At 41.3% G+C, this 27463-nt stretch overlaps 1 protein-coding gene across 17 annotated transcripts in view; it reads right to left on the reverse strand.

Moving 5' to 3' along the window:
• TASOR (transcription activation suppressor) overlaps window positions 1-25081 on the reverse strand; it is a 39057-nt gene extending 13976 nt beyond the window's left edge. For 10 of the 17 annotated variants that reach the window (XR_009487856.1, XR_009487857.1, XR_009487855.1 and 7 more), the window contains exons 1-24: window positions 24446-25080; window positions 18082-18227; window positions 16875-16967; window positions 15961-16033; window positions 14841-14932; window positions 14348-14506; window positions 13209-13336; window positions 12513-12544; window positions 11759-11864; window positions 11240-11343; window positions 11027-11130; window positions 10730-10802; window positions 10537-10611; window positions 9441-10157; window positions 8016-8452; window positions 7001-7139; window positions 5269-6188; window positions 4466-4588; window positions 3743-3902; window positions 3046-3154; window positions 2716-2894; window positions 2471-2629; window positions 1911-2114; window positions 108-286 (exon numbers count right to left, since the gene is read on the reverse strand). Coding sequence is in view for 6 of the 17 variants with exons in the window: in XM_059856406.1 (XP_059712389.1) it covers window positions 1274-1836; window positions 2471-2629; window positions 2716-2894; window positions 3046-3154; window positions 3743-3902; window positions 4466-4588; window positions 5269-6188; window positions 7001-7139; window positions 8016-8452; window positions 9441-10157; window positions 10537-10611; window positions 10730-10802; window positions 11027-11130; window positions 11240-11343; window positions 11759-11864; window positions 12513-12544; window positions 13209-13336; window positions 14348-14506; window positions 14841-14932; window positions 15961-16033; window positions 16875-16967; window positions 18082-18227; window positions 24446-24836 (5082 nt within the window). In the remaining 11 variants the exon portion in view is untranslated. Of the gene's footprint in view, window positions 1-107; window positions 287-692; window positions 2115-2470; window positions 2630-2715; window positions 2895-3045; window positions 3155-3742; window positions 3903-4465; window positions 4589-5268; window positions 6189-7000; window positions 7140-8015; window positions 8453-9440; window positions 10158-10536; window positions 10612-10729; window positions 10803-11026; window positions 11131-11239; window positions 11344-11758; window positions 11865-12512; window positions 12545-13208; window positions 13337-14347; window positions 14507-14840; window positions 14933-15960; window positions 16034-16874; window positions 16968-18081; window positions 18228-20820; window positions 21128-24445 lie in introns of those variants that run through there. The other 7 variants (XR_009487864.1, XM_059856408.1, XM_059856407.1 and 4 more) reach the window with 7 other exon arrangements.
• Between the last annotated feature and the right edge of the window lie 2382 nt (window positions 25082-27463).

The following is a 27463-nucleotide window of genomic DNA, read 5'->3' on the forward strand; positions in this document are numbered from 1 at the left end:
CAAAAGTCTGTGTTTTGTGCTTGTTTTTTAAGAACTGCCCTTTTTCACCAATAATTTTGTCCCCACTAATTTTGTGGATTTAGAGTTATGTAGTTTCAAACACTCACCTGGTGCCAAACAGCACATCCCAGAGAAAAGCACTAAAATCGAATTACAAACAGCAAGTCCCCCAAACACAGGACTTAGGGCAACCTGAAGATGAGCACTAAAAGCCAGGAGGAGTCTCAGCCAAGTGAGCAATGCAGCAACTCCACAGCTGCTCCCTGGGGCTGCTGCCTCTGCAAGCCTGAGGCAGAACAAAAGGAGAGAATCGCAGAGGGAAAAGGTTGGTAACTGAGCAATGTGAAATTTAAAAGATAGGATTAAGAAACAGATAAAACTGTACTTACCCCAGGGCTAGTTCACAAAACAAAACCAAATTTAAAAAAACCCTGAAAGCCCCAGGAATCATTAAGCTGAAGTGGGAGAGGACTGAGGCTTTTCTGATGCAAACTGAATTCCCACAGTCATTAAGGTTTGTCCCTCTCTCATGACAGTAATGGCAGTGGCCAGATAAAAGCTGGGAGGACACTGCTGCTGCTGCAATGGCACAGAGCACCAAGTGAGACACAGATAATTGCTGTGCAGGAAACCAAGCTTGGGTGTTCCTCAAGCACTTTGCAAACAATGTAAAAACCACAGACAAAGCAATGTGTTAGCAAGTCCCTTGTGCATTAAGAGTTTATTGGATTTTTTTGTAATGGAACTGCACCATTGGTTACTCTAATTGAGGTATTTAGCCAAAATCCAGTATATAGTCATGAAAATAAGTACACTGCCTTAGAGCTATGTAAAAACAATGTACAAAATTTGTGTCCATGTCAAATAAATACATTAATTTTAATATTTATGTAAAGAAACGTGACTTGGATACTTTTGTGGTTAAGAAAAAAAAACAACTGGCTCTTTCACATATTTTAGGCAAACATTCAGCTTTACATTAAACAGACCTCAAACTGAAGCTTAGGTAACAGGTCAAATACAAATGTAGAAACTTAAAAGTGCCAACAAACAAGATAATTCAAGTACAGTAAACGTTAAAAAATATATGTATTTATTTAAATTTTCAGATGGTTCCAACAGGGACAGGCCATCAGGGATTTAAATAGAACATGAAAACATCTGAGATAACAAGAACAAGAAACATTTTGTTCCAGAATAAAATAGAAATCATTAATCCAACATTTTAGAAACAGAGAAGTCCACAGCAACTTAGAAAAAGAGACTTAAGAGTTCATTTCTGTTCTGAATATGGCCTGGAAGAATCACAGCAGCTATCCCAGCCACCAGGTGATAATGACTTTTCTGTATCCATGCTCTGATTGTAGGCAGATAGAAAATAATTGCTGCCTTCTTGGTTTTGATTTGCAGGAGAAATTGGGTATGTTGTTCCCAGAAAAGTCTGATGAGTGAGGACATGAAAGTGGCTGAATTGATGGAACATGTTTAATTGTCTGCTATAAACCTGGAAGTTACTGAAAGGAGTTTGTTCAACTGCATTGTGTTTTTCTCCTTCAGCAGAGCATGTTGTAGTACCTGGAGTAATTGGCCGCTTCTTTTCCAAGTCAGTTTTGTAAATCTTTTCCCCAAGGCCAGTTTGTGCTTCAGGAGGTAACTCTGTAACTGATAAGCAGCTGTCTTTAGCATCTACTCCATGTGGGCCCTTGGCCTCTGTCTGCAAAGCTTCCACATGAGTATCATACTTAGAGGCACCACTGCAGATTTCTATTTCTGACAATTCATCCCCTGAATCCAGAGACATGTCCTCCTCATCCTTCTCATCCTTTTCTACAAGAACTACATTAAAAGAGAGAGAAAGTTCTATTCTATTGAAATACAAACTTTGGTTAAAAAGGCCATACACTACTCACAGTGTTACACTTCAGGTTTGCCAGTCCAACAGCACTTTAAGTCTTGGTCTTCTGCCACTCGTGTTCACTTACTCAACACACACACTTAACCCTCTGTGGGAGTGTCCAGTTACTTGGTGCTAAAAGCTTCTGCACACCGTGCTCATATTTAGTGCTGGGAAATCCCAACTCCCAGCTCCAAAGGGGACAATGTCAAAACAGCATCTAAAGTTACACAGCAGGTGAGTATTTGATCAGACAAATAAAGGAGTACAATTACTGACATCTCAGTACAGTTTATCTACTCTAAGTAGATAAAGCAGGTAGTGACAAGTTTATCCTTCTCCTGAAAACAGATGCCCTGTCTACTGCCTCAAATGCCACGTCAGCCTGTACTTCTGTGTTTAAGGTCTCCATCCCCACTGCTTTTCCCCCATCACTTCAAACAAAAGAGTAGCTTGAGAGTTGGGTTTTCCTTGCCAGCTGCAGTGGCTGTTGACCAGAGTCAAGGCACACTGTCCCAGCACCTCTACCCCACACATGCAGTTTAGAAAGGAAAGTTTAAGTGTGTTTGACCTCACCTGATTGTCTTTGGCCATCACTGCAGGAAGCAAGGTTGTTCTGCTCAGTAACAGAGTTGTGAAACCCAACAAGACTTTCAAAGTTATGCATAAAGTCGTCAACAGCAGCAACCACTATGCCACTGTCAACGTAACTCGAGAGCGTCTTGAGATTCTTTTCTAAATACATAAAAGAGGAGTTTGTATTAACATTTAGCACCTATTGTCAAAAAAGGGGGAGAGGTATTCACAAATGTGGGGTTTACCTGTTAGGAAGACAACATGTCTCTGTTGTATGTTTTGAGCTTGAAGCCTGATGAGACACTCAAGTTCTGGAGCATTTCGAGTTTGAGAATCACAGTTATGGTAAGACAGAATCTCAACCAAGTTCTTCTTTTGATAGGTGTTCAGAAGGGTGAGCAGGTTCAGGGCATTGGCATTTATCCTGCAGTGGGGGGAAAGCTCACTATTAGAAACAATTTAAGGTCAGTCTAAATAGCCAGAGACAAACATAAGAGTAAGTTCTATTTAAGCGTTTTGGATGGCATACTGAAAGCTGAAGCATTTAACAGCTGCTATTATAGAACCTCACTTACCTCCCCAGCTCTTTCAGTTTTTTTTGTATTTTGCAGTGGACTTTCCATTGCCATTTCCCATCTGGGGTATTGAGATCCTCCAGAAATGTTAGGAACTGTTTTAGTTTATCTGTTATAGAGATATTGAATAAAAGTTAATTTTTGTGGTATGTAGACTGAAAATACTGCTTCAGTGTATACAAAAAGTTGTTTCCTGTTTTCATCACACTACAGTCACACAATTACAAACAGCAGCCACTCACTTCAAAAGTTTTATTCCATGCAGACTGGCCAACAGCAGTACCATAAAACTGAGCTGCCTTTCTGTACCCCAGGTGCCTAGCAGTGACATTTAAAAGCTGACCTCAGCATACGCACTCTGCCTTGCTAAAATATTTCAAAAAATTGTAACTTCATTAACTATTCCATTTCAAATGAAGAAAAAGTATATATAGCATATTTGTGGATGGAGTAGTAAGGAATAAAAGGCTCCACTGACATAACTACACCATGTAATACAAACTGAAGACAAAGTCTCCCTGTTCATGTGTTCTTCAAGAACGCCACTGGGCTGAGAAAGAGACTGAATCAGCTGAAGTTCTCAAAGAACGTCACAAAAACTGGAAGACCTGACCCTTCACTGTGGTGAGTACGGGACCTCTCACATACTGAAATGTCAGGATTTTAGTTCTAAAGCTTCCAGAAGGATCACACCTACCTGTAGTGATGGACTCTGGGTTAAGGACAGATTCATCTGACACAACAAAACCCCCAGACACAAACAGGTCGTGGTAAGTGCGATTTTTCACATCGTTCAAACTATCGACCCCTGCAAAGCTGACACAGGGGAACCTCTTCAGAGTCACCAGGCCAGGGATCTGTTGAAAAACATTTGAAATCAGATGTGTAACCACAGGTCACACAGAAAAAGGAATTACAGAACTCTCCTACCTACCAATGCCAGGCACCAAACTTCAAAACACATTTTCAAAAAATTACTGATCCTTCTCTTGCCTAGGGAGGTGCTCTCAGGAGCATTACAGGAATAAGGTAAATGGACGTTGAGCAAATTGAGTCATTTTACTTTCTGTCCAGCACAGGGTCTTGAGCTGGCAGGAATAGCTCAGGTAATCTAAAAACTGCCTTCACCTCCTGTTAGAGCATCACAGAACCAGAAACAGAACTACTCAGGCCTCTGCACAGCTTTACAACTACTAACAATAAATATGCATTAGCCTATGCATGGTGGTGGAAGAAGTTACGAATAAATGTTGAGACAAGACCATTTTTACTACAACCATTTTGTTTCTTCAAACAGCAGCTAAACACAGGGTACTGTTGAATGCTGAGCTGTCAGAAGAAAGCAGCTTTGCTCCAAATGAGCTCCTCTCACTATTGCCAACAGGTTTTTGTAGCTCACAGTTACTTACATGGGACATACCTTATGGATGAGATTGGCAATGTCTTCATTTTGGATAATGATCAACAGTTTATCCGAATTATCTCTTCTTTTAAGGAACTCCTCTGGATGGCACTCTGTGTTCCCTAACTTTCTAAGATATTCCTGCCACCACAGAGAGAGGAGACAAGGGAAAAGTCAATAGGTAGTTTGGTAAGAACAATACCCAGATGACACCCACAGCAAGAAGATTTTCCACTTCAGTGAATCCCAGAGGGACTGGCTGCTTGATCTCCCCCAAAATTAATCAGAAGGACGCAGCAACACAGAGCAGTTGTTTCAGCAACTCAGTCATTCTCATCAAATCACACACGGACAACCAACTGACAGAATCAAACTGCTCCAGTGTTCAAGGAAGGCCAGAAGTTTACAGCTTTCATCTTACACATTTAAGTACAAGCACAGTGATTTCTCAAAGTTCTGTCTACTATTAATTACAGGGGAAGAGAAAAAACCCCAAAGGCACACAGAGTGACTTTTCACACATTCTTTCTAAAATGGTAGCTATCACATTTCTTCACTTATCACCTTTTTTCTGTAACCCCCGGCAGGATCTTCAGAAAGGACCAACCTACATCCTGTCCTGTTTTCCAGCTCAAAGAAAAAGACTTACGTAAAAGCTAAATATAAGCAAGCCTACCACAAGAGCTCACTGAAGAAATGGGACAGGACAGCCTATTGTCACAACTCACTTTCACAGTGAAAGTGAGTCCAGTTTCATACAAGTGGATTTGAAAGACACTCTGTTCTGACACTAGAGAGAGGTTGAACTGAAACAGCTTTACCTTGATTTCTCTGCAGAGAACACTTTCTTCCTCTTCATGAATATAAAATTTGACACTGTTTTTCCGTACATTTTCCATTATTTGGACAAAACCAGTAAATAATTCAGGTTTTAACTTGCTTATCAAATCAGAAAAAGCTGGTTGAGTTGAAATGTTTAAGTTCTTAGGGGACTTCTGAGTCTTTTCTGGTGGTTCCCTGAGATCACCACCAGAAGAAGTCTGATCCTCTGGTTTAGCACTCCCATGACTCATTTTCTCCTTCCCTAGGGCTGGGCTTGCTGGAGGCTGCTCCCGGGAGTGCGGCTCTTGCCCCAGGTGATTGCAGGGCGGCTCCTGGAGCGGCGCTGTGCCGCTGCTGTCCCTGCACACGGCCAGCGCGTCGGGGGCAGTGCTGCTCACCACCGCCAGGGCTTCAGGACTGGAATAAACCGGGGGAGTCCGTTTCATGCATGAAGAAGCCAAAATGACACTGTCCAGCTTCTCAATCAGGCTCTCTACGTATTCTTGGACAGAAATCTCTGATGCCTGCAAACAGATGTGTTCAGAAAGTCTCATTATCCTCTCCTGGGCAGAAAGGACTGGTGTGGACATGTCACTGACATAAGGAATGTTTTTTTGCTGCAGAATTTCTTCAATCTTTCTTGCAAAGAGCTTATATTCTTCTAACAGTGTTGTCTCTATTACTGCACTAATGGAATGCTTAGCTGTAAAAGGTTGATCTGTTAGCTCATACTGGTCTTCAAGTTTCTCCACTTGTCCTGTGTAATGTCCATCTTCTGCTGTCCCCTTCTGTGTGTCTGAAAATGGAGAGCATGGCAATTGATAATCAGAATTTCTCTGTCTATTTACTACCCGGGGGTCATTAGGAAGTGCATCCGTTGGTGGCAAATATTCCAGTGGCTCTTCTGGTGATTTCAGACCTACAGAAGAAGAGTTCATCATCACCATCACCATCATCATCATCTCATGTGTGAAAGTCACACACAGCTGATACACCAAAACCTCCAAATCCCAGCCTGAAAACCAACTTCAATCCCAATACTTAAGTGTTAAAGTCTGCTGAGGTACAGAAGCACAGTACATTTAACAGCTTCTAAGACAGTCAAACAGCACAGTCCAAGTCTGCCGAAAAAGCAGAATACAAGTGGTTTTCCCAGAGAAAATGCAGAATAAGCACAACAGGATGTACCTCCATTACAAATTAAAAATTAAATTAGAAATCAAGCAGGGCAACATATGATTCAAGTATTTCCATTTGCTACTAGGTTAAAATGCTCACTTTTAAAAAGCTTAGACACAAATGACCTCGTGGAGTTGGACTGCAAGCTGCACCTGATCTTGCAATAGTGAAAACAAGTTTCTTTTCCTGAAACGGGAGGACATCAGTCTGATTGATTACTGACACAGCTTCAGTGGTGCTGCAAGAAGTGCTGAAAGACCCTCATAACCCCAGCTCAGTTTCTTCACCATCCATATTCAGAACTATAGTTTTTAAAGCATTCACATTTCTAATTTGTGTTAATATAAGGCCAAACCAATATTCTCCACCAGTATCTGTTTTCATCCAGCAGATTTTTGTATTAATCAAATACAAGAAATAACTGCACAAGCTATAGATGTGCTTGTGTACCAACATGTGATCCAAGAATGGATGTATGAATCCAGGTACAAACCTTTAGAATATGTTTTCATTCACCACTTGTAGGAACAGAGGAGTTAAAATCCATCTTACCTGTAATTGGGATAAGTTTCCAGTGCATTCCAACTTCCCCTACAGTATCTGAGCAGGGATGCTGCCTGAGATAGCCATGTTCTATAGGTGTACTAGGACAGGGATTGCAGTCTTCAATGGTACTCCCAGCGTTTGCTTCCTAAAAACCAAGCAAAATGCTCATCTCAAAACAACTTCTTTTGGTTTTGCTCACTAATAACTTTTTACATTCTGAGCAGTTGATAGAAAGAAGTGAGTTCACTGTCAATTCTGCCATCAATCTAACCCAGTCAAACCTGGAAACATTTCCACAAGGTTCTTCTCTGGTCTCTCATTACTAATGCAGTCCTGAGCACTGGTCATACAGTATGGAAGCTGGGGGTGCCCAGGGGGAAGGGAGGGGAGAACTGGCTGCTCCCTCACTCTTTCCAGGCTGTTGTCTTGATACCTGACTAAAGCCATGAGGCACTTTAAATAATATAGTTTAAAGAATTTAAATTTAAATAATAAAGTTGCTGAGGCACTGCCTACAACTAGTATTGGGCCCTTAAAAAAGCCAATTTCATCTCACATTCCAGATGGGTAGAAGCAAAACAGCACAGAGATTACAGATAGGACTAACTCATTCCTGCTCTATGACTCAGAAACTGGACTTTGTGTGGAAGTACCAGTAACAGATATCATGGAACAATCTCTCTTGTAGGGTAAGGAGCTGGGGCACTGTGATCCCTAAACTCAAGGGAACTCATTTACAGCACTGCACCAAGAAGGCACATGAAGAGAGCTGAGCATGCAGTGAAATGCTCAGAATTCTTGAACTCTGCTCCTTTTTTATTACAAAAAGAATAATGAACCATGAACACATACTTTAGAGTGGAGAAAATTTCCAACTATCTTCCTGCCAAACAGAAAAGCATCACAGAAGAGTTAGTAGTATCTGTGTTTGCCTCTGTAAGAAAAACAATGCTTTTTTCCTTCAGTCTCATATTGATGAAAACAGTACTTCCACTGTCAGCATCTCGGCAGTTTCACTTACCTGTAAATGTAGTGTGTGCTCAAGGGGGGCTTCGTTGGGTGGGAGCTGCAGACTGACATCCACGGGGTAGGGCAAGCACGGCACGTCAGTTTCCAGCACGGCCGGGCTCTGCGGGTCCTTGAAGGTGACGCTGTCAGCCTGAGCAGTGTTAGGAAGCTCATGACCGTCTCTGTCCTGAGCTGGAATGGATTCATACTCATACTTTTGTCTCACATCCTCTTCAACTTCCTCAGTGCCCAAGGCTAAGGTCTGAGCGACAGACTGTGCCAGCGCGGGGTCCCAGGGGCCGGCAGCAGCCAGCATCTCCAGCACCGCTCTGACCAGCCCCTCCGGCTCGGCTGCAGCGTCCGACACATCCTGCCTGAAGTCACCCTCGTGGCCACCGTGCTCAGAATTCACTGGGAACACATAGTGTGGTGAATCCAAGGTTCTGCCGCCTTAGAAGAGGGTGAGGAGGGGAAAAGGAATCCATTATTCAGTCTTAAAATAAAAACAAAACCAGATCTCCCCACAAACATCTGCCACATACCCACAGTCTCAATCTTTAGCGTCAGTTTGTATGTACACAGACTTATTTTAACAAAAATGTAGACATGCTTTCATCACATGTTCTACATCATTAATCAATGTCAAGAGACCTTTGAAGGTTCACAGAATTCACCAAGCAGGAATCCCAGCCATGAAGTCCACCCTTTGCATCCTTCATCCCTACATGCCAGTCAGTACCTTCTGTCCCCTCAAGAGGACAACGAAGGACAACTAAGATCAGTCACTTCATCTTCCAGTGATTCACATGCACAAGTGACTGGTGCTTGATGGAAATCCCCTCTTCTTTGTGTCACCCCGTTCCCATTTCCCCCTTTTGCAGGAGGCTTCTATAATTGCCTTGAGAAACTAGTCAGGGAAACAGAAATCAAAAGGTTTTTTCTGGCAGACCTTAAGTCAGAAGGTATCTGTGATACTTCTCTGAGGTTTGGATGTAGATAATTTCATGTAGAGAATTATTTAATCTTATTAGGTTGTTTCCTTTGTCCCACTACACACATTACTGGCTATTTCAAAACTGAACTATGCTTCTTCCCTTCAATCTAAACTTCTTAGGTATGAAAGAGGGTAGTGGACACAGAGAATTACAGCAAAGCCAAACTGCAAAAGACAGTATCAAGTCAGCTAAGTGCTCTGTATTAGAAAGTCTTTGGACAGCTCCACAGGCAAGTAAACTCTTTCAAAGTCTGCTTTCTTTCCAAAGAGGCTAAACAAAAGCAACTTCCAGGAAAATTCCCCTTAAGTTGTCTCCTAAAAAGTGGAAACCTGCAAAAAACAAACTTTATCTCTATTGACAGATCTCAGGCCAATGTGATGAAGTGTTAAATATGCTCTGAATAACAATGTTTAAAGAAGAACTCTAAACAAAGACTTTCTTACCTTCCCAGTGACAAATATTCTCTGAAGAGTCACTCATTTTTAGGTATTTCTGCAAATTTTCAGATTGTTTTTCCAGCTTTCTTTTCAGACCACTCCTAATTCTGGGGTCTTCAGAATCAGAATCTCCACCAACATTTTTCTTTATACAGTGGATCAAGTTAATAAGATCCATGATTCTTTCAGTATCACGTTCTCCAGAAGGAGGCACTTTTTTTTTGGCAGCAGTGGCTTCATATCTGGGATAGATTCTTTTCCTGCGTTTTGCCTTGGCAAAGTCAGAGTAGTCTTCTGTAGCTTCATAATCGGAGATGGGGCTGAAGCGCTGAGGCTTCCGATTCCTATCCAGCAGCTCCTTAGCTCTGGAAACGGGCAGCTGATAGGTCTCAGAACCGAAAATATAGTTCTGCAAGCATGTGCCAATGGGACCTTTGTATTTTGGGGCAGGGAACAGAAATCTTTTGTCATCCAGCTGTGTTGAGTACTCACGAAATGTAAATTCTCTACCTCTTCCAGGGCCATTGTAGAGTTTTCTAAAGTACTCATGCATGTACTTTTCCACAACATCATTGTAAGCTACACCGCTGTGTCTACAGGACCGCAGCAAAGCAAAATGCAGAGATGGAACCAACTTGCTGAATTCTGGAACAATTTCCTTTTTCTCGTGCAAAACCACGGTAGTTGAATTTTTCTGTGTTCCATATGGACCACTTTTTTGTGCTGCCAAAAGGAGAAAAGGGAATCCACAATTAAAATCAAACCATGAAGCTATAAATAAATGATGACTAGTTAGCAATACTCTGTGTTAATACATGCTGGGTGAAACACAGTCTGGAATGACCATGAAGAAGTAATTCAGAAGCCAGGGATGCTGTATCAAGAAATTTCAACAAGTTTTACTTTCTCAAATATGAACAAATGAACCTACAACGTGCAACATTTGCTTTTGTGAAGAAACAAGTATTTCTAAACACTAATGCCATGACCACAACCAATGCAAACTGTTACTCTTAGTTCACACTGACTGTATACTACAAAATCTTCAACAGAGAATCACCTCTGTTTAAATAAACCTGCACACAACAGTGAGCAAACCTACCTGAGTTAATGACACCTCTAGACTCTGGAAACAGAAACAATGCATGAAGCACACGGGACCGCCCAGTCTGGTGCTCTAGAACACAAAAAAATAAAAACAGTTAAAAAGGAGAGGACCAAGCAAAGTCAATCTAGTACTCAAAAACCCACCCCCCCTAAAAAAGCCAAAACAACAAACCCGGAAGTATGCTTACCATAAGGGGACATCATTTGCCAAGGAGAAAGAAGAAAAAGAAATCCTCTGTCCACAAGTGGTTTCACAAGGACCTGTTTTCAAGCAAAAAGAGCAAACTGCTTCAAAGACATTTGCTCATCATGAATACTCTTCTTGACTGTAAGATAACTCTGTCTTGGGCAGAGAAGTGCCCTGATACTTAAGAGTATGCCAGCTAAGGAATTCCAGTGAGACTGTGCATCTTGTAGTATGCATGGAACTACTAAGTAGTAAAATTATTTTTAAAAATAGGAATAGTCAAATCTATTGCACTCACAAGTTTCTCTTTCTCTAGTTTTTGAAGTAAACCCTCTAAGTGACTCCCAGAACGGGACTTCTCCACAACTTCATACAGGCTACAGTACACGCCATTCTTCCACACTGACAGGATACAAGGGGAGAAAGAGAGTATAAAGAAAAAGGAAACAAAATTGTAATTCAGAAAACCTGAAAATTCTGAATTTAAAGAAATTAAACGAGAACAATTTACCTTCTATTCTTTCTTGGTAAGTTTCTTTCAGGAACAATGCTGGTGAAATTTTTTTCTTCAATTGATCAATGCTTAGAACTTTTTCAACCTCAAGCTTCTCAGGACTGGAGAAGAAGGGTGGAGGGAGATAAAAAAAAAATGAAGACCTCTTTTTTTACCTTCTATATTCCTACACTCACTGATAAAATAAGAACCAGAAAATACATGCCCTTAAGAGTAATTTCTTTGGAGAAGAGCCAGGGGTGTTTATTCCTGCAGAGAAGTGTGTGTCACTTGAATGGAAAAAAGCCCAACAATCTCACAAACAACAGAACACCAAACAGCAAAGAGATGCTGACAGTTGTGGGCCTGAACTTAAGAAAATTTGGGACATACACGACTCGAGTCTTGCTTGATGTATTTAAGGCACTTAGTATTTCAGATTTTCATCTGAATATATCCAAAACTCACCAGTTTCTACTCAAAAAGAGTTTTAATAGAGCAGTATTTTAAACTTACTGTCTAAATGGCAATACTCACAGCTTGCATGGAAGGAAAAGTCGTGCTGCTGATTTTAGGGAAACGTGGCACACAAGTTTGCCTTTATTCCAAAGCTGTCCCCTCCACAATGTAACGTTAGGTTTCTCTAAATTCAGATGGAGAAAGGAAGACTAAGTGAAACCACTTGCCAGCTGTGACTGAAAGAAGAGGCTGCTGAATCTCCAAAATCAGTATAGGGAAAATTTCATACTAATACCAGACAATAATGTTAGAAGGCAACAGAAAGGGTGTTATCAACCCTGTTATGTTTTGATCTGCTCTGAGCAGGGTAAAGGAGGTTGGTTTGTTACCAACACCTGTCAATATAAGCACACCCTTGATGCTAATTTCTGAAGAATTATATCTTCTTTCCTTACCTTAACTGTCAACCACTTTCATACATATTAACTCTGCTTGAATGAGGTTCAAAACAAAGCATGACAGAGAATCATATTATTTGAAGTGCAATTAACCAGGAGATTCAGGAACTGAAGATCAGTTCCTACTACACTCTAAGTAGGAAAGGAGGGAAAAAAGATTATTGATGTTGTTCACTTGTGGTTCATTCTGATAAAAGAAGATACACATTAAGGGGTCTGTTTGATCATCGAGTATCAGCAACCAGCATGGCTCAAGATAAAATTCAGGTATACACTCAGCATAACTAAACTGGTCAAACATAAAACTACGGGGGAAAATCATCAAAACCTTCCCTGTCTGTATCATAAAACCAAAAAATGGAATTCATGCTTACCTGTACTTCTATCTGCGTGGAAGGTGCTTGCTCTAGACAAAAGAAGAGAGACAGAATGGCTAGGCTGGAACAGAGAATTCTGACCACTGAATTTTACATTAAGAATAGTTTATCAGTCTAACAAAATAGGAAGACTGGTAATTCCCTCTCTAACCTCAATCTACCACTGCTGCAGCATCTTTTACTATTTTAGATACCTTGATAACTGCTTTTAGCATTTCATAGTACAGTCCCCACACCTGGACATCCTCCTATCAGCACAGGTATCACAGTGGATCTGTGATCAACTGGCCATCTACATATTCTCTCCACCAGCAGACACCGGTGAAGAGTTCAGAGACAAAATATAGAGAATATTATTTTAGAGTACCAAGCAAGAAAGATAATCCTGTGAATGTTTTTATGTCCACAAATTTCCTCAGTTAGGTAACCCCCCCCCCCATTTGTGGATTCCACCCAGGCAAAAGGCAAGCAGGTGGGAAGAGCAGCAAAACTGCTTCCCACGGGGGCCACCCCGCTGCATAAAACCAATTTTGGCACCTCCTACTTTGCATTAGAAGTATTTAGTATACTAAGTCCCTGTGACACATTCATTCACTTCAGCACTGTTCATTTAAATCAATTCTAAGCTACTGCCAAGAGCTATGAATTCTTCCTGCTACATGCAGATTTTCCAGAACTCATTTCCTAGCTTACCTTGATGGGGGCACAAATTTTGGTCCTTGTGCCATGTCATCTTTGTAAGTAAATGAAACAACAGCAAAAGGACAAACATGTCTTGGTCTTTGCCTGATCTCATCAAAGCCGTATTCATAAAAGTAGTACTGGGAAAAAGAAGGGACAATGTTAGATCAGAAGCCTGGAGCAATCATTAATGCTTTAAATGCTGGTATTTAAAACAAATAAGTTTTTAAATGCTTCTTTCATATGTACTAGGGAATACAATAAATTAAGGCAGATCTTTTTATTTTCTCCTTCCTTTACTAACCACTTACATATGGACAGTACCTTCAGGAGTGAATCAAGAATAAAACATTATTGAAATGCAACATTTACTTGAAAGTATTTTTGGAAAAGGGATTAACAAATTAAAAAACCAAAAAAATTCAGAGGAAAGTAAATATTGCAATGAGTTTTGGATAAAATGTTAATTTAGGCAAATTTGCAATGAGAAATGAAAAAATACATTTGTTTTTTACATCTGATTCACTGATTTACAGAAGAGAAAAGAAGTTAATACTGAAGGAGAATGCTTTCAAGCAAGGATCCTGAAATCGTCAGACTTGGTGTAATAATCTAACTGCAACAGACTGTTGCAGTAAGAGATAGAACACCAGGAAGAACATAAATGCTTGGAACTGATTTCATTGTGTCTTCCCTCATCATCTCCAAACCTGAGAATCCGGAAAGGGGACTAAGCAGGAAAAAAAAAAAAAAAAAAAAAAGTGCAATTCTTTCCTAACCAACATTTCCCCTTTTAGGAGTCCCACTTAATGACCACAAACCAGTTGTACTTTTACACCTCAAACTCCCCAAGTCCTCTCTTCCAGCCTCCATTCCAGTCCCACGTACATTCCTCAGTTCCTTCCTATTCCATCTCCCCCCTAATCTGAGGGAGATCTTTGCCTGAGGTTCAGGATCACAGCATGGGAACAGCAGAGGCTGCCATGCTGTTCTGGGATTTCTAATGCAGGCACCTATGGACTGCTACACACACCCAGCTGCAGCTTCACAGGGAAGCTCAGGGAGTGCTCTAACTCCAGTGATCTTCTGTCCATCATTCAGTTCTGTTTAAGAAGGTTTTCTCTACGAAGCTGACACGGGCTCAGCTGTACCTGAGTGAGTTCGTAGGCTCGGTAAGCCAGCAAGGAGGCGACTTTAACTGCATTCTTTGAAACATGACACTCGTGGTTTGGGGTGGGATCCAACACATTCTTGACAGTTGATTCCATTGCTTTCATACCAATGTAGTCAGATACACTTTTCATTTTTCCCTGTAATAAAGCAGAATTGTCAGCATGAGCTTTGTCCTGGAAACTGACAAATTGCTTCAAGTACCAAACAAAGTAAAAGCAGAGAAAATAAAACAAGCCATTAAGAAAGCTACTTCTGGAAGTGCATTATTTTCATATTTTCAAAAAAAAACCCAATATATTTTTGTCTTCTATGACAATTTATTAAGCTTTATTTAAGCTTAATATCAATACTGGATTTTAAATCAGTGTAGAGGTCTAGATGATTGCACAAATTAAAAGTAAGTTAGGTTAAAACCACCTATGTATTACCAGTAAGCAATGTAATCCTTCAAGAACAGCAAGATAAAATTACCTTTATTATTTTAAAAACAATCACATCTCCAGTTGCTCCAGATTCTAGAGGATTAGGCTGCAATAAATCAGCATACCTGGAGATATATACACCTGAGAAGAGTATAAAAATAAAGCAAAATACATTATGCTGAATGTTAAAACACTAGAGATTTAAAAAGCCTTACATGGGATTAAAGCTCAATGCACACAAAAGAATAAATATACAATTGACACTCAAGTGCAAAGGTAAAATAATTTTGTGCTTTTCTGTACTTAGCTATTTCATAGATTTTACAGCCTCAAACACACACTGTCATCTGTTGGCATGGCTGACTACCTCAGATCAAAGAACTGTAACTCAATTCAGATACTCTAAAAAGCATCCATTTGGCTTAGGTTCCTCTCATTCCAAGTATGTATTTAACTGCTTGAGCAAATTGCTCCAGACCCTTTACCAGCTAAACAGTAAAAAAATCACATGCTCATAAAGCTCTGTTCTCCACTTCACACCTATTGCTGCTTTCAATATTCACCTCTGTATTCATTCACATTGTCTGCTTCCAATATTCATGATATCTCTGTACCATGTTCCTCTCACACAGGATGACAAAATTAGTTCCTAATTTTCTATTTGAAAAGTTTTTCAAAAGGAACTGTCTTGCCCTCTCAAAACTCTTTAACACCTTGTGACTCAGAATTCTAAGTCTCCAATTTATCTAGGCTCTTCTTGGATTTGTGGATTCAAGAATTTTAGTTCTATCTACATCAAAACTGAGCTGAGCTACTGTGTCCATGAGGTATATCTGAATGCACACACCTACAAACAAACACAGAGGCAGCCAGCCACACACTGCATTAGCTCTTTGGCCCCCCAGGTTTACTGGAAAGACATGGGATACTGGTTTGACTTAAAGCCAAATGAGAATTAGGTGTTCCCTTTGGAAAGGGAATTTAACTGAACTACTCAAAAACAGAGCTATGAAACAATATTCTGATATCTATTTCCTTTGCTAAAAACATCTTGCTGTGATATTGCTGCAGTTAGTGATACAAAAAGACTGGAAGTTCACACAACTGCCATCACATCTGCCAACTGCTACTGAATAACAAACAAGCACTGCTAATCAAAAGATAATTACCCATGGAAGGGCTGCCGAGAATTGTGATTTTGGAGTGGCCAACCTGCAGCCCCTTTTCACATATGCTCCGGATCTAAAGAGAACAGACAGTTTTTTTAAGCAAGTCTATTAGGAAAGCCAGGATATAAACAAAGAAAACAGTGAGAAATTACAATTACAGAATATAAATTGAGATTTAAACAAAACCCCAACCCTTACCAACAGAGGCAAGACTAATGAAATTCTCTATAAAACTATTAAACTGTGTAAGTTGAACTCTGATATGAAACAGCTACATAGACTCACCTGCATCTTAAAAATCCACACCCTCTCAACACCTTAAACACTCTTTATGAATATTACTTGCCTTCAATACAGAAAATTGTAATATTTAAAACAGAAGTATACCTGTCAAATGACTGCATGCTTAAGAAATCTCAACACTATAATAGCAGACTAAGCACAGAAATCACCTTTCCATCACTTTGATTTAAAGTATATGATCAGAGACAGAGAAGACAATGTCAATTTTCTAGTATTACAGGTTACCTTGTTGATGCAAAAAAGAGAAGAAAAAGACACCAAAACCCAAATGCAATGAAAGCACAAAATATTCCTCAATTAAAAAAAAAAAAAAAAATCAAACACAAACCAAGTAAAAACTCACATGTCATCCAGAAAATCTATACTTCTATTTATAAAACAGAGCCTAAACCAGAAAAGATAGAGTCATGAAAATGGAGTACCTGAAGTAGCAGGGAATAGAGGATTTAAATGGTGACAGATCTCTTTCCCATCCTTCTACACCTTCCAGTGCTGAATTTTGCAAAAGTAACTTTAAGATTGTGTCAATAAAACCATTCTGAAAAAACCCAAAGCCCCAAAAGCTCCTAGGTGCTGAAGAAAACATTTTCCCTGCAGGGCCCAGTGCTCACCTGGCACTGATCCACCATGAGGAAGGCATAACTCTCCGAGAGCTCCTTGTCCAGGCGCCCGTCCCGCTTCAGCTCTCTGCGTTTCTCTGTGAACTGTTCATACACAAAGGTCTCAACACAGGCACACCCTGCTGCTGCCACACTCAAGTGTCAATGTTTTAAGGCCCCATCTATGTTAAGCAGATCCAAGTGTACAAAAATAATCAAAAGATAATCCAAATTAAATCACTGGATGCTACAATTAGATTTCAAGAACATTATACCTGTGGGAAATCTAATTTGCTTCATCGACCCAAGTATTTGGTTTTTTAAGAGACACTCTTCAAACAAACCTGTGCAGTGACAGTTTAGTTTGATCTTTGTAGCAGAACTGGCTAGAACTATCCAGCACAATGCCTCCCACATCATCTTTGAAACTCCAGAAATAAGACTTTTTCTCTTTTTAGGAGATAGATCTCTTACATTGTACAAATATTTTTGCAGATGCACCTCACTGCTGCTGAGGTGGTTTTTACCAATATTTCTCAGCTGTAACCATGAATAATTAATGTAATAGCAGAAAATGCTTCAGTTTACTTCATAATTTTGAGATGATAATCACAGCAAACAAATTATATATTCTTCAATTAGTTCATATGTGAAGCTTTTTGGCACTGGGAATGAAAACTTCATTTGAGAGTGATGAGAACAAGCCAAGGCTGGATTTAAGAGACACCACATAAGGCACAACAGAGGGGCTTCAACCAAGGTGCTCCAATTACTAGACCAGTAATCAACTTTACTTAAAGTACTTCATGGAAAACAACGAAACTACAGAGATTATGGAAACCTCTATCAGGCACATATTTTAATCTTAATTTTCACAGGAAACATCAGCCCTGTAAAGAAGACATCAAAACAAACTTCTGGGTTATTAAAATACCTTAATAAAAATTAAGAAAATTTTTGACAGCTAATAACACACAGACAAGTGGTGCCAAATAGTTTTTCTTTTAGTCTTCTTAGGGTACCCGGCAGGCAAAAGTTTAAAACTATGCAGTAATAAACTTGCCTGAAAAATAGCTGCTTTCATTTCTGGGGATGTGAGTTTGCAATTAAAGACCAATTGCATAACTGAAAATAATGCCCAGGTCTCTGCTTCTAGATTGAGAAGCACTGTCATCTGACTGGTACCTTACTGAGAAGCAGAAGCCACAAATATACTCACTTCCTTTTCCAACAGTTCACTATGAACTAAGCTGGCTCTCTTGTATTTAAAATTGGACACTGAACTCTGATCCAAGTAGGAACAATGCAGAATGTTGATAATCTCCTCAAATTCTCGAGACCCTGGAGATACTGGTTGAAAGAGTGCTATAAAAGAGAAGAAATAAAATAATTAGCACCGATATACCTGTGAAGACATCCAAAAGTTTCCAGTTCACTGACAATTTATGCATGAAGATAAATGGTTTGTGATTCAATTTCAAACACAAAACACCTAGAATACTTGGCAAATATAGACTTTAAAAAGTTTATCTTAAAATTTCCTAGAATGATAGCATCTTTTAAAAATCACAATTGTGTTTATTTAATTGCTCTTGAACAGCTGTTAGTTCTGAGAAGTTTGTAAGGGAAGCACCTCAAGTTTGAATTTACCCCTTGAAAAACATCTAATATGTACTGCAAAACACTGTAATTCAACTTTCAGAACTGTAATTTACTAATTAACTCCTTTAATTAAGAAGCAGGAACAAAGTGTCCTAATAAAAACCTCAACAAGAGTTTCATAGCTTGGCCCCACTTCAGAACTATTATGAGGTTTTGTGTTTGTTTCCTTATGGCAATTAAGCTAAATACGAAGATATCCAATCCTATTTAAAGAAGACAAATAAGCTCCTATTATTAAAAATACCAGGACCCCACTGCCTGTGTTCATGCTTAATGATGTTTTCCCTTGCTATAGCTGCTTTAAAAGGAAAGCCCTTCATGTGCTGCTGTACAAATTCCCCGCTGGGCAAACCTTTACCCGAGTTCCCACAGGGAAGCAGTCATGTCCCTGAGCTTCTTATCTGTGTTTGGGTGCCAAGGTGACAAACTGATCAGAGGAGCAACCACCCTGGGGGGAGCCAGCAGAGGATGGCAGTGCAGTTTTTCAGAGTAGTGGCCAGGAAAATAACAACTCTGGGGGAACTGAGCTAGCACAACACAAGAAGTGGTTTTTATCCTCAGAGTAACTTCCAAAACACCCAGCAAAAGTGCACAATTTTTACTGTAGTTACAGCAGTTAGGAACAACAATAGTTCTAATCTCACAAAAAAAAAAAAAAAAAAAAAAAACCAACAACAACAAAAAAACCACCAAAACAAAGACAAAAACAAAAAAGCTACCTACCACTACTCTAACAACAAATTAAATTTAATTCTATCTTCAGAGTATATCCTCCAATTTCATTAAGTAATATGGCAGTAGATTTAGGCAGCAATCTTTCCCTCATTTGCAGAAAAGATTTACTGCATAAGCCTCAATATAAAACAAATGTTCCTAATGAAAAGCAAACTGTTCCCTGTTATTTAGTAAAAGCTGCACACTTTAGAAGGCAACGCCACATCTGCAAACTGAAATCAAGCAAGGATTCCAAAACCACAACAATGAGGAAATGATTTTTTTTTTTAAGAGCGGAAATTATGAAAGTGATTTAGAAACCATACTTATGTAACATCCTTTTCAGGAGCCACACCTTCACTCTTCAAAAGCTGACAGCAATATGGGAGGAGACAGAATTGAGAGTGAATGGAACTCTCAACTTAGTATTACTGGGGATAAGTGCTCTTGTACTGAAGACATAAATGCTTATGAATAGAATAGAAATCAAGCCTGGAGCAGGTACACACGCCCTGGGAAAGCACCCCCTGTTCCACCCCAGCCCCAAACATCCCTTGGACACTACAACACTAACTGCCTGTCAGACAGATCTGGGGCTCACACACTGCCAGCTCCTCAAAACGATCAGTTAAGGCAAAAAGTTATCTGTGCCAGCTGCTTGACCGAATTTCCTGTTTTCTTACCAGTGTTTACTGCATCTTATCCCTTCTCCCTCCTTCCCCCAGGACACAAGCTCTGTAAAAATGAGCCTATCGCTTCCATCTGGAGCCCAAACAAGTGGAAAGCACCGCAGGGTGAGCCAGAAAGAGCCACCACAAGGCAGACATAATGTCTCACCTACTTTCCCAGATGCAAATCTAGGAAGAGGCACATTATTACATTAATTAAGATCCTGTCATACACACAAATATTATCAACCATGCTGTTGTTTGTGTTTAAACACCTTCTGCTCTGTGGAAAGCTCTGGGGAGCAAGCTGAGACAGACTTGCCCTAAACCAGCAAGTCACCCTATTCTCCTGGTAGGGACAATCTGCATAAACTAGTATACACTTAGTGCTCAAGACGTTTATGGAAAAGCCCTACCTAATCATTCAATTATGGAAAACTGAAAAGAAGATTTTTTTATAAAGATTGTTGTAGTTTTTTCTTCTAGAACTTAAAGCACTGCAGACTTCACACTCTCAATCAAAACATGAAACACTACCCCAGGGAGGTAGGTGAGTAGCCAGGCAATACTTTTCAGCTCATTACTTGAGCTGAGGTGTTCAAGGACAGTGATGGTCTAAAATGTTACTGTCACCACAGCAGGGCCTGATCCTTACTCCAAGGAAGGAGAGCAGAAACAAGAAAAAGCTAAAATAAAACCGAGAAGTACTAAACTAGACCTTGTACAGCAGCCACCAAGGCCTGTGTCCCCAGGCAAACCATGAAATGGCTGAGCTCAACCCCAGTCCTCCATCCCTTCAAAGAGCAGCCATGGGCACAAACATGTATTCCAGGCTTGCTGTACACAGCTGATGGGGTTACACTGCACCTTTACTGCCCTGGGTTAATTAAACAGCAATTAAAGTAAGGACTAACCTGCAGCATCCTTATAATACAAGTCAATTGTTCTGGGGCTTGCTGGCTTGTTCAGAACAGGTAAACATAAGTAAATAAATACTGGGTTTGTTCATCTTTACCAGGGCACTGGAACGTATGTAATTATTTTTAGGTGGAAATTGAGTTTAGCTAGTAAATACTAGTCAAGGGACAGGGACTGGACTGGATGTGTGGATGTATGTCATGCCTGAGAGGTTCTGCTTTTCTTTCACAGCTGTCTGATGTTTCAACTTAAGAAAACTGAGATTAGAGTTCCTGGGTTTGGCTGCTTTAAGTCAGAATGTGAAGACAGATATCCTCCTTGAGCAATCCTGAACAAAGTTTGAAAGGAAGATAAGTAAATGAATGATTTTCCTATCAGCTAAGTGGGCAGAATGCTAGCATTCTTCACACACAAGGGCTTCTGCTACAAAAGCTCCATTGAGCTCCACCCTTTTAAGTCTCAATTTCTTTCAGTCTTCATTTTTTAAGACTATGACAAAAAATCTGTGGTGTTAATGAACTGTGACATTTTTACCTTAAGGACTTTTTCAGCCCTAAATGTTTTGTAATCTCAATAGGTCTAAAGAGTCACCAAGTTCAGGGACTGACAGAGTTCTCCACCTAGAAATATCGTGCAGCAAACAGCAGATGCACATCTCTACCAAAGAAAGGGAAAATTAGAGAGAGGACAAAAGACAAGGCAAAATGATGAATTAGAAAAGGGACAACCTAGACCTTCATGCAAATAATGCAGAGTTTCATGGGTAAAAGCAAGACCTTTTTCCCACCCTCAGCCTGAGAAACAGCAGTCATTTGCTACTTTGACAGACTCCAGAAAGAAACTCCAATTTTAAACAACAAGCAACCCCTTAAAGGCACTGGCTGCAATGTCAGCATCACTGGTGGAATTATCCTTCGGCAAGGGGATCACTCATATCTTCAGCAAGTTAAAAGTGCTCTTTCACTGATTTATCCTTAAAATTTGCTTTCTTAATCCTATCAAGGACCTCTCAAGCTTCCAAGCAAACTCGGAAACCTGTGAAGATCAGACAACTGAATTAGAAGAGGCCAGGAAAGGCCTGAAGATAAATGACAGATAAGCTGCTCAAGAGAGCATAACACCATTGCTAAACTCCATGTACCAAGAAAACAAACCTCCAAGGAACTTCTAAGCAGGAAGACAAACGCAGGCACACCTTAAAAAAATAATGTTGCAGCCAACCTTTTTTTGTTTCCTGAATTCCTATGCCAGCAAAAAGAATGAGAGAATCAGAAGAACTCTCTGTGCAAACTGATCACAGCTGTTAAGAGGTATCTTTCCTTCAGATTACAAAGGATTTCTGCTTTCAGTCCTGACTTAAGTCTCCAAGAGAGAAGATAAACTCTGAAGAAGACAAATAAGCAGCTAAAGCCTAAATTTTCCAGGATATTTCTCTCACATTTTGGAAGCTAAAGCTTAAATTTTCTCTTAAATTTACATTTGTGCTTTCCAGATTCAATTTTTAATTTCTTCACTACCAAAAATTGCTCCTGAAATACATTTTGGTGTTTAGAAATACTTGAAAATCCACCAAAAAACCCACCTCCAAACAAACTCAAACACCTCCGACAAGGCGATGCTGTACAGACTCTGTACACAGCAGCTAAGCCTTCACAATCAAGGCAGCAGCTGTGTCTCAGGATGGTATGTCCAGGAAAGACATGGTGGTTTAAAAAGCAGAACAAGGACAATTGCAAGGCAAGGAATGATGGAGGAAGCTTCCATATGTATTGCTTCATGCTGGGCTTTAGAACCAAGCCAAGAGAGATCTTTTGAGAGGAAGTGGTGTCATTCAGATTATTTTGCAATTTAACAAGATGTATTTAAGCACTAGCAATAAGGATTGCTGCAAGAGCCACTACCTATGGCATCAGATGATCCAGTGCTGATCTTCCAGCTCAGTTCCAGAACTGACTGAATTGCATCATTTTCCAAATGACAATACAAATCCCAATAGCAATTCAGCTGTCCTCGACCTGCAGTTTGGGAGTCCATGCCCTGAGAACAACACTCAGCAACAGTAAACCCACAAGCACCGTGGGCTGAACGGAGCAGGGTCGGCTCTGAGAGTTTTGGAAGCTCCAAGTCATCAGAATGATCAAAATACCCGAGAGCCTTTCTGCAGGCTGAAAGGAAAAAAGGTGAGAATGGCTCAAATGACCTTTCCATTACCAAGTCAGGTTTTGAAGTAAAAGAACGGCTTCCTCTTCTACCTTAGAGGCCACAGAAGCCTGAGATTTGAACTACACAATCCAAAATTTTGAGCACACGACAGATGGCTCAGCATAAGCAAATGACGAATTAGATGACCTGAGAAGGTATTTTGCAGGTTTTCATTCACACTGGAACCAAATGCTAAAGTGGAACTTCAAATAACGTTGGTTAAGTACTAAACATTTCTGAAATACATTTAAACCACACTTGGGTGTAACCGCACTTGGGTGTGGCACACAAGACACTTCGATTGTTCATGAGGCACCAAGTTACATCCAGGCATTTTTCTGCCACATGAATTATACAAGACTTTTTTTCTCCATATCAACCCAGCTCTTTTTACAACGAATCTCTGCCAGACTTGTATCACCCCAGAGTGGGGTGACAATGGGAAAGACCAGGAAGAAAAAGGGGTCGTTACTGCCAAAAGGAATTAGTCTATTACTGGCGAGAAAAGACTGGATAATGAAATAAACCTACCTTCATCTCTTCCTTACAGAAGAAAGCATTTCAAGAAGTTAAGATGTTACTCTCTTCTCTGAAGAACAAGAAGCCTATTCAAACAAGAATTTTTGTGATATGGACTAAGTTACTGACTCCATATTGCAAAAGAACAAGAACTAAGATAAATTTCAGGGAGGAACTCAGATATGTCTTCAAGTCCACTTAACAAAAACAAAGTTAAGCAGAAATCAGTGGAAACTTGTGAAAAGCAAGAAATACCAAAGGCTTTTAGAAGAAGAGTTACTCAGAAAAAAACCCAAACCCTGGACACTTGGAAGCAGAACGCTTCCAAAGCGAGGCACGAGAACGTGGGATGCTCCCTTTCTCCCTGCAAAGAACTTTCACCAGATAAGAACAGTCTTCTGCGTATCATCAATAAAGGACAACTCTGCTGGATTTGTTTCATCTATCCTAACAAGGATTACACCCTTCTCCTGCAGGGAGGAGGTCGGGGAAGAGAAAAGCGAACCATCTTCGCTGATGTCGGCGTCCCAAAGAAACATCTTCTCCACATGCCAATGCACCTCCAGAAGCAGAGCTGAGATCAACTCAAGCCCACCCTGACCGCATCCAGCTTCTCCTCCTTCTAGAGCAGAGATTTGAAATTCAAGCCGAGCTTCTGTTTCGGTTTTGTTTCATCCTCGTGACAAAATAAAAGTGAGAAAGAAAAGAGGAAGGGTAGGAAAAGAATGTAACATCCTGACACTAAAATCGGCTCCTCGGCAGCCTCGCGAATGCGAGCCAGCAGAGCCTCCAGCACAGCGCAGGGTTCGCATGCAGCCGTGTGAGGTGTCCGAGAGCTGCCTGATGAATCGGATGGAGAGGGGAGCGAGGTACAAAAGGGAGGGGAAGGGAAGGAACAACCTTTCTTTTCTCTGCTCTTCCTGGGGATCTGAAAGTTCCTCCTAACAGGCTGCTGGTCTTCTGAGGGCTTAGGGAGAGGGGGCGGCCCCCCGAGCACACCGCTGGGCGGCTGCTGCTGCTGCTGTTCATTTGCCGTCGAGATGCTGCTCCTGCGCTGGCTGCTGCTACTGATGCTGAGGTTTGTGGGGACCTTGTCTTCTGCAGCAAGAGCAGCCACCAGCAGCGCCTCCCCAGAGCTACCGCTCTCAGAGCGTCCGCCATTTTGTGTGGTGTCCTCAGCGGCTCCTGCTCTGTTACTCTCCAGTCCGAGGACGCCCGCGCTGGTCTTCTCCATCCGCTGATGCTGCTCCGGCTCCATCTCGCCGCCACTGCGGATCACGGCATCCGCCATTCCCTCAGCAGAAGCGAGCCCAGCAGCCCGCGCCCTCTCTTCTTCCCAGCACAGCGCCCCTGCCCAGCGCCAGCAGCGCCCGCGCCGCCTCGACTCGCCCTCCGCCCGCCTCACGGCAGCCCCCGAGCCGCCCCCGCCCCACCACACAACATGGCGGCGGAAGGGGGGGCGGTTCTGCGGACAGCCCGGTCCAACCAATCCGCTCGCGGCACACGTTATAAATAGGGGCGCGGCCGGGGCGCGGGCAGCGCCCACGCGATGAGGGCGGAACGGGTCCGTTCTGAGCCCGCTGCTGCCTCCCGGGGCACCGGCTCGGGCGCCGCTCGTTTTGAGCCCGCTGCTGCCCCCCGGGGCACCGCTCGGGAACCGCTGCTCCCGTCCCCGGGGCACCGCCCGGGCACCGCTGTTCCCGCTAACCGGCGCCGCTCGGGACCCGCTGTTCCCGCTAACCGGCGCCGCTCGGGAACCGCTGCCCTCCAGCCAAGCGGAGGCGCGTCCGCCTGGGCCCGGCGAGGGGGAGCGGGGCCGGAGCGCTGCCCTGAGGGGACGCCGCTCTCCCGAGAAGGCCGCAGCCCGCACAAGGCTCCGGCCCTGCTGCCGGGGCGCGGCGCTCGGAACGGGCTCTCCCCTCAGCGAACCCGCCCTTGGGCACGACTCCCCCCGCTTTCGGGCCCAGGCACGCTCCGGCTCCAGGGCTGGCACTGCCTTCTTTTCCCACTCCTAACTTTAACTACACGTTTACTACACTGAGTGCCAGCGCATACATCTTACTCTCAGATTCAAAGGTTTTTTCCAAGACACTGGACAAGATGAAAACATTTCACCTTTGAAGAATAAAAATGCAGTCATGGTTATGAAGGGCAGGCAAAAAAAAAAAAAACTTCAGCAGAGTTCTTTCATAGATGCATACTGAGAACAGCACTAAATAACCAATATTGGAGGCCAGAAGGTTGACATATATTGTCCCTCTAAGGCTCGCAACTTGCAGTGCAAGAGGGATGTGAAAATGCAAAAGCCAAAGCAAAGACCTGTCTTTGGCAGCTCCTAGGAATGCACTGCAGTGCAAAGTGCCTGCTGAAAATAACCATTCTTGCAGTGCCTAGGAAATGCAAAGATCAGATTTTAGTTTTACAAGTAACTAGCACAACATTAGAAGCCTATAATTTGTTTTCTTTGTTAAAAGTATACTAGTGCTTTAGGTGTTGAACAGATGCATATATTCATTAGCTTCATATACCAATTACCTTCAATCCCCATAACTGTAGGTATTCATATGTCACCTTGAAAGCAGATACTGACCTTAAAAATAGGAAGTTTTCATGCTTGCAGGGTGTACAAGGAACAGGTAATTTAATGTAGCCCTTTTACTAATCTCTTTTTAGATAAGCTGTAGATCCAAAACTATAAATAACCTATCAGCTCACAAATGGCCTGGTGCTAGTGGTAGCCTCCAGAATGTTAAAAGAAGAAAAGCTAATAATTACTAGTAGTTCTTAAAAGTATTTGGGGACCCAGCAAGTTTAAACAGTGTAATTAGTATCTGTAACTAAAATTTACATCAATTACAGAAACATAACACCCGGTATTTATCTAACTGCAGGAACAATGTTCCATTATCTAGACGTAATGAACGCCACAAATGCAGTGTTCATCCTGTGGATAAATTAGGACTCTCCCTGAGAATCTGATGTCCTACCTCTCTGTGAGGATTCAGCACTGATGAAGAGAATATTGCAAATGTGCTGATATATTATTGAAATTATTTTGCTGTGGTTTACATTGTTTAACTAGAATTTCCATATACAAGAAAAAATGAAAATACCAATCTGGTCCAATTTAAGGCTGTGTTGATCCATTATATATCTCCAATCATGTCAAATTGCTTTGTCAATTTTGAATTGGCAGAGCTGTTAAAATCACTTTCAGGCTGTGCATGTCTTCAGTACACAGTTCAGTTGACTGGTGTTTGGACCATACAATCTCTGAAGTCTTGCTTACTTACCAAGCAGCACACAGAGTTTTCCTCATAACTTGCTTTAACAAGATATGTCTTTGCAGATGTACAGAGGGTTTTTTCTGCATTAATTAATCTTAAGTCTGGGAGAGATCATAATAAAAATTACCCAGCACTAACTGATAAATGCTCCAGCAATTCCAGATCACTGCACCACACTGTGCATCTTAAATCCCAATAGCTATCAAACAGGTGCAAAGAATCCCAGTTCACAAAACAGCAAAAAAGCACCAAAGGAAGAGGTTACTTAAATACTCTGAAGTGAAAAAAGAGGTTATAAAATCTGTCACCTTATTCTCTCTCTAGTTTCTGGTTTCTGTGGTTTTTGATACTTGCCAAGCATTCCACCCTGACTCCAGGGCTTGCACCAAGTGGTTTTCCACCCCAGTACAAAGATCCCTTTGATTCTGAAATCAGATGATTTTAACACATTAGTAATACAGATTTAGATCAGATTAAGAACCACAAAGTAAGACAGAAGGGAGGGTTGCATGCTCAAGGAACAAACTTGGGTGCTTCCTCCAGACATTACTTCAGAATCCTTTTATGAATGCAAATTTAAGAATTTGAAAACTAAATTAGAAATTTGAAATTAATCAATCTGAGTATATCA

The sequence above is a fragment of the Haemorhous mexicanus genome, chromosome 11 (genome assembly GCF_027477595.1).
Source record: "Haemorhous mexicanus isolate bHaeMex1 chromosome 11, bHaeMex1.pri, whole genome shotgun sequence".
NCBI lineage: Eukaryota > Metazoa > Chordata > Aves > Passeriformes > Fringillidae > Haemorhous > Haemorhous mexicanus.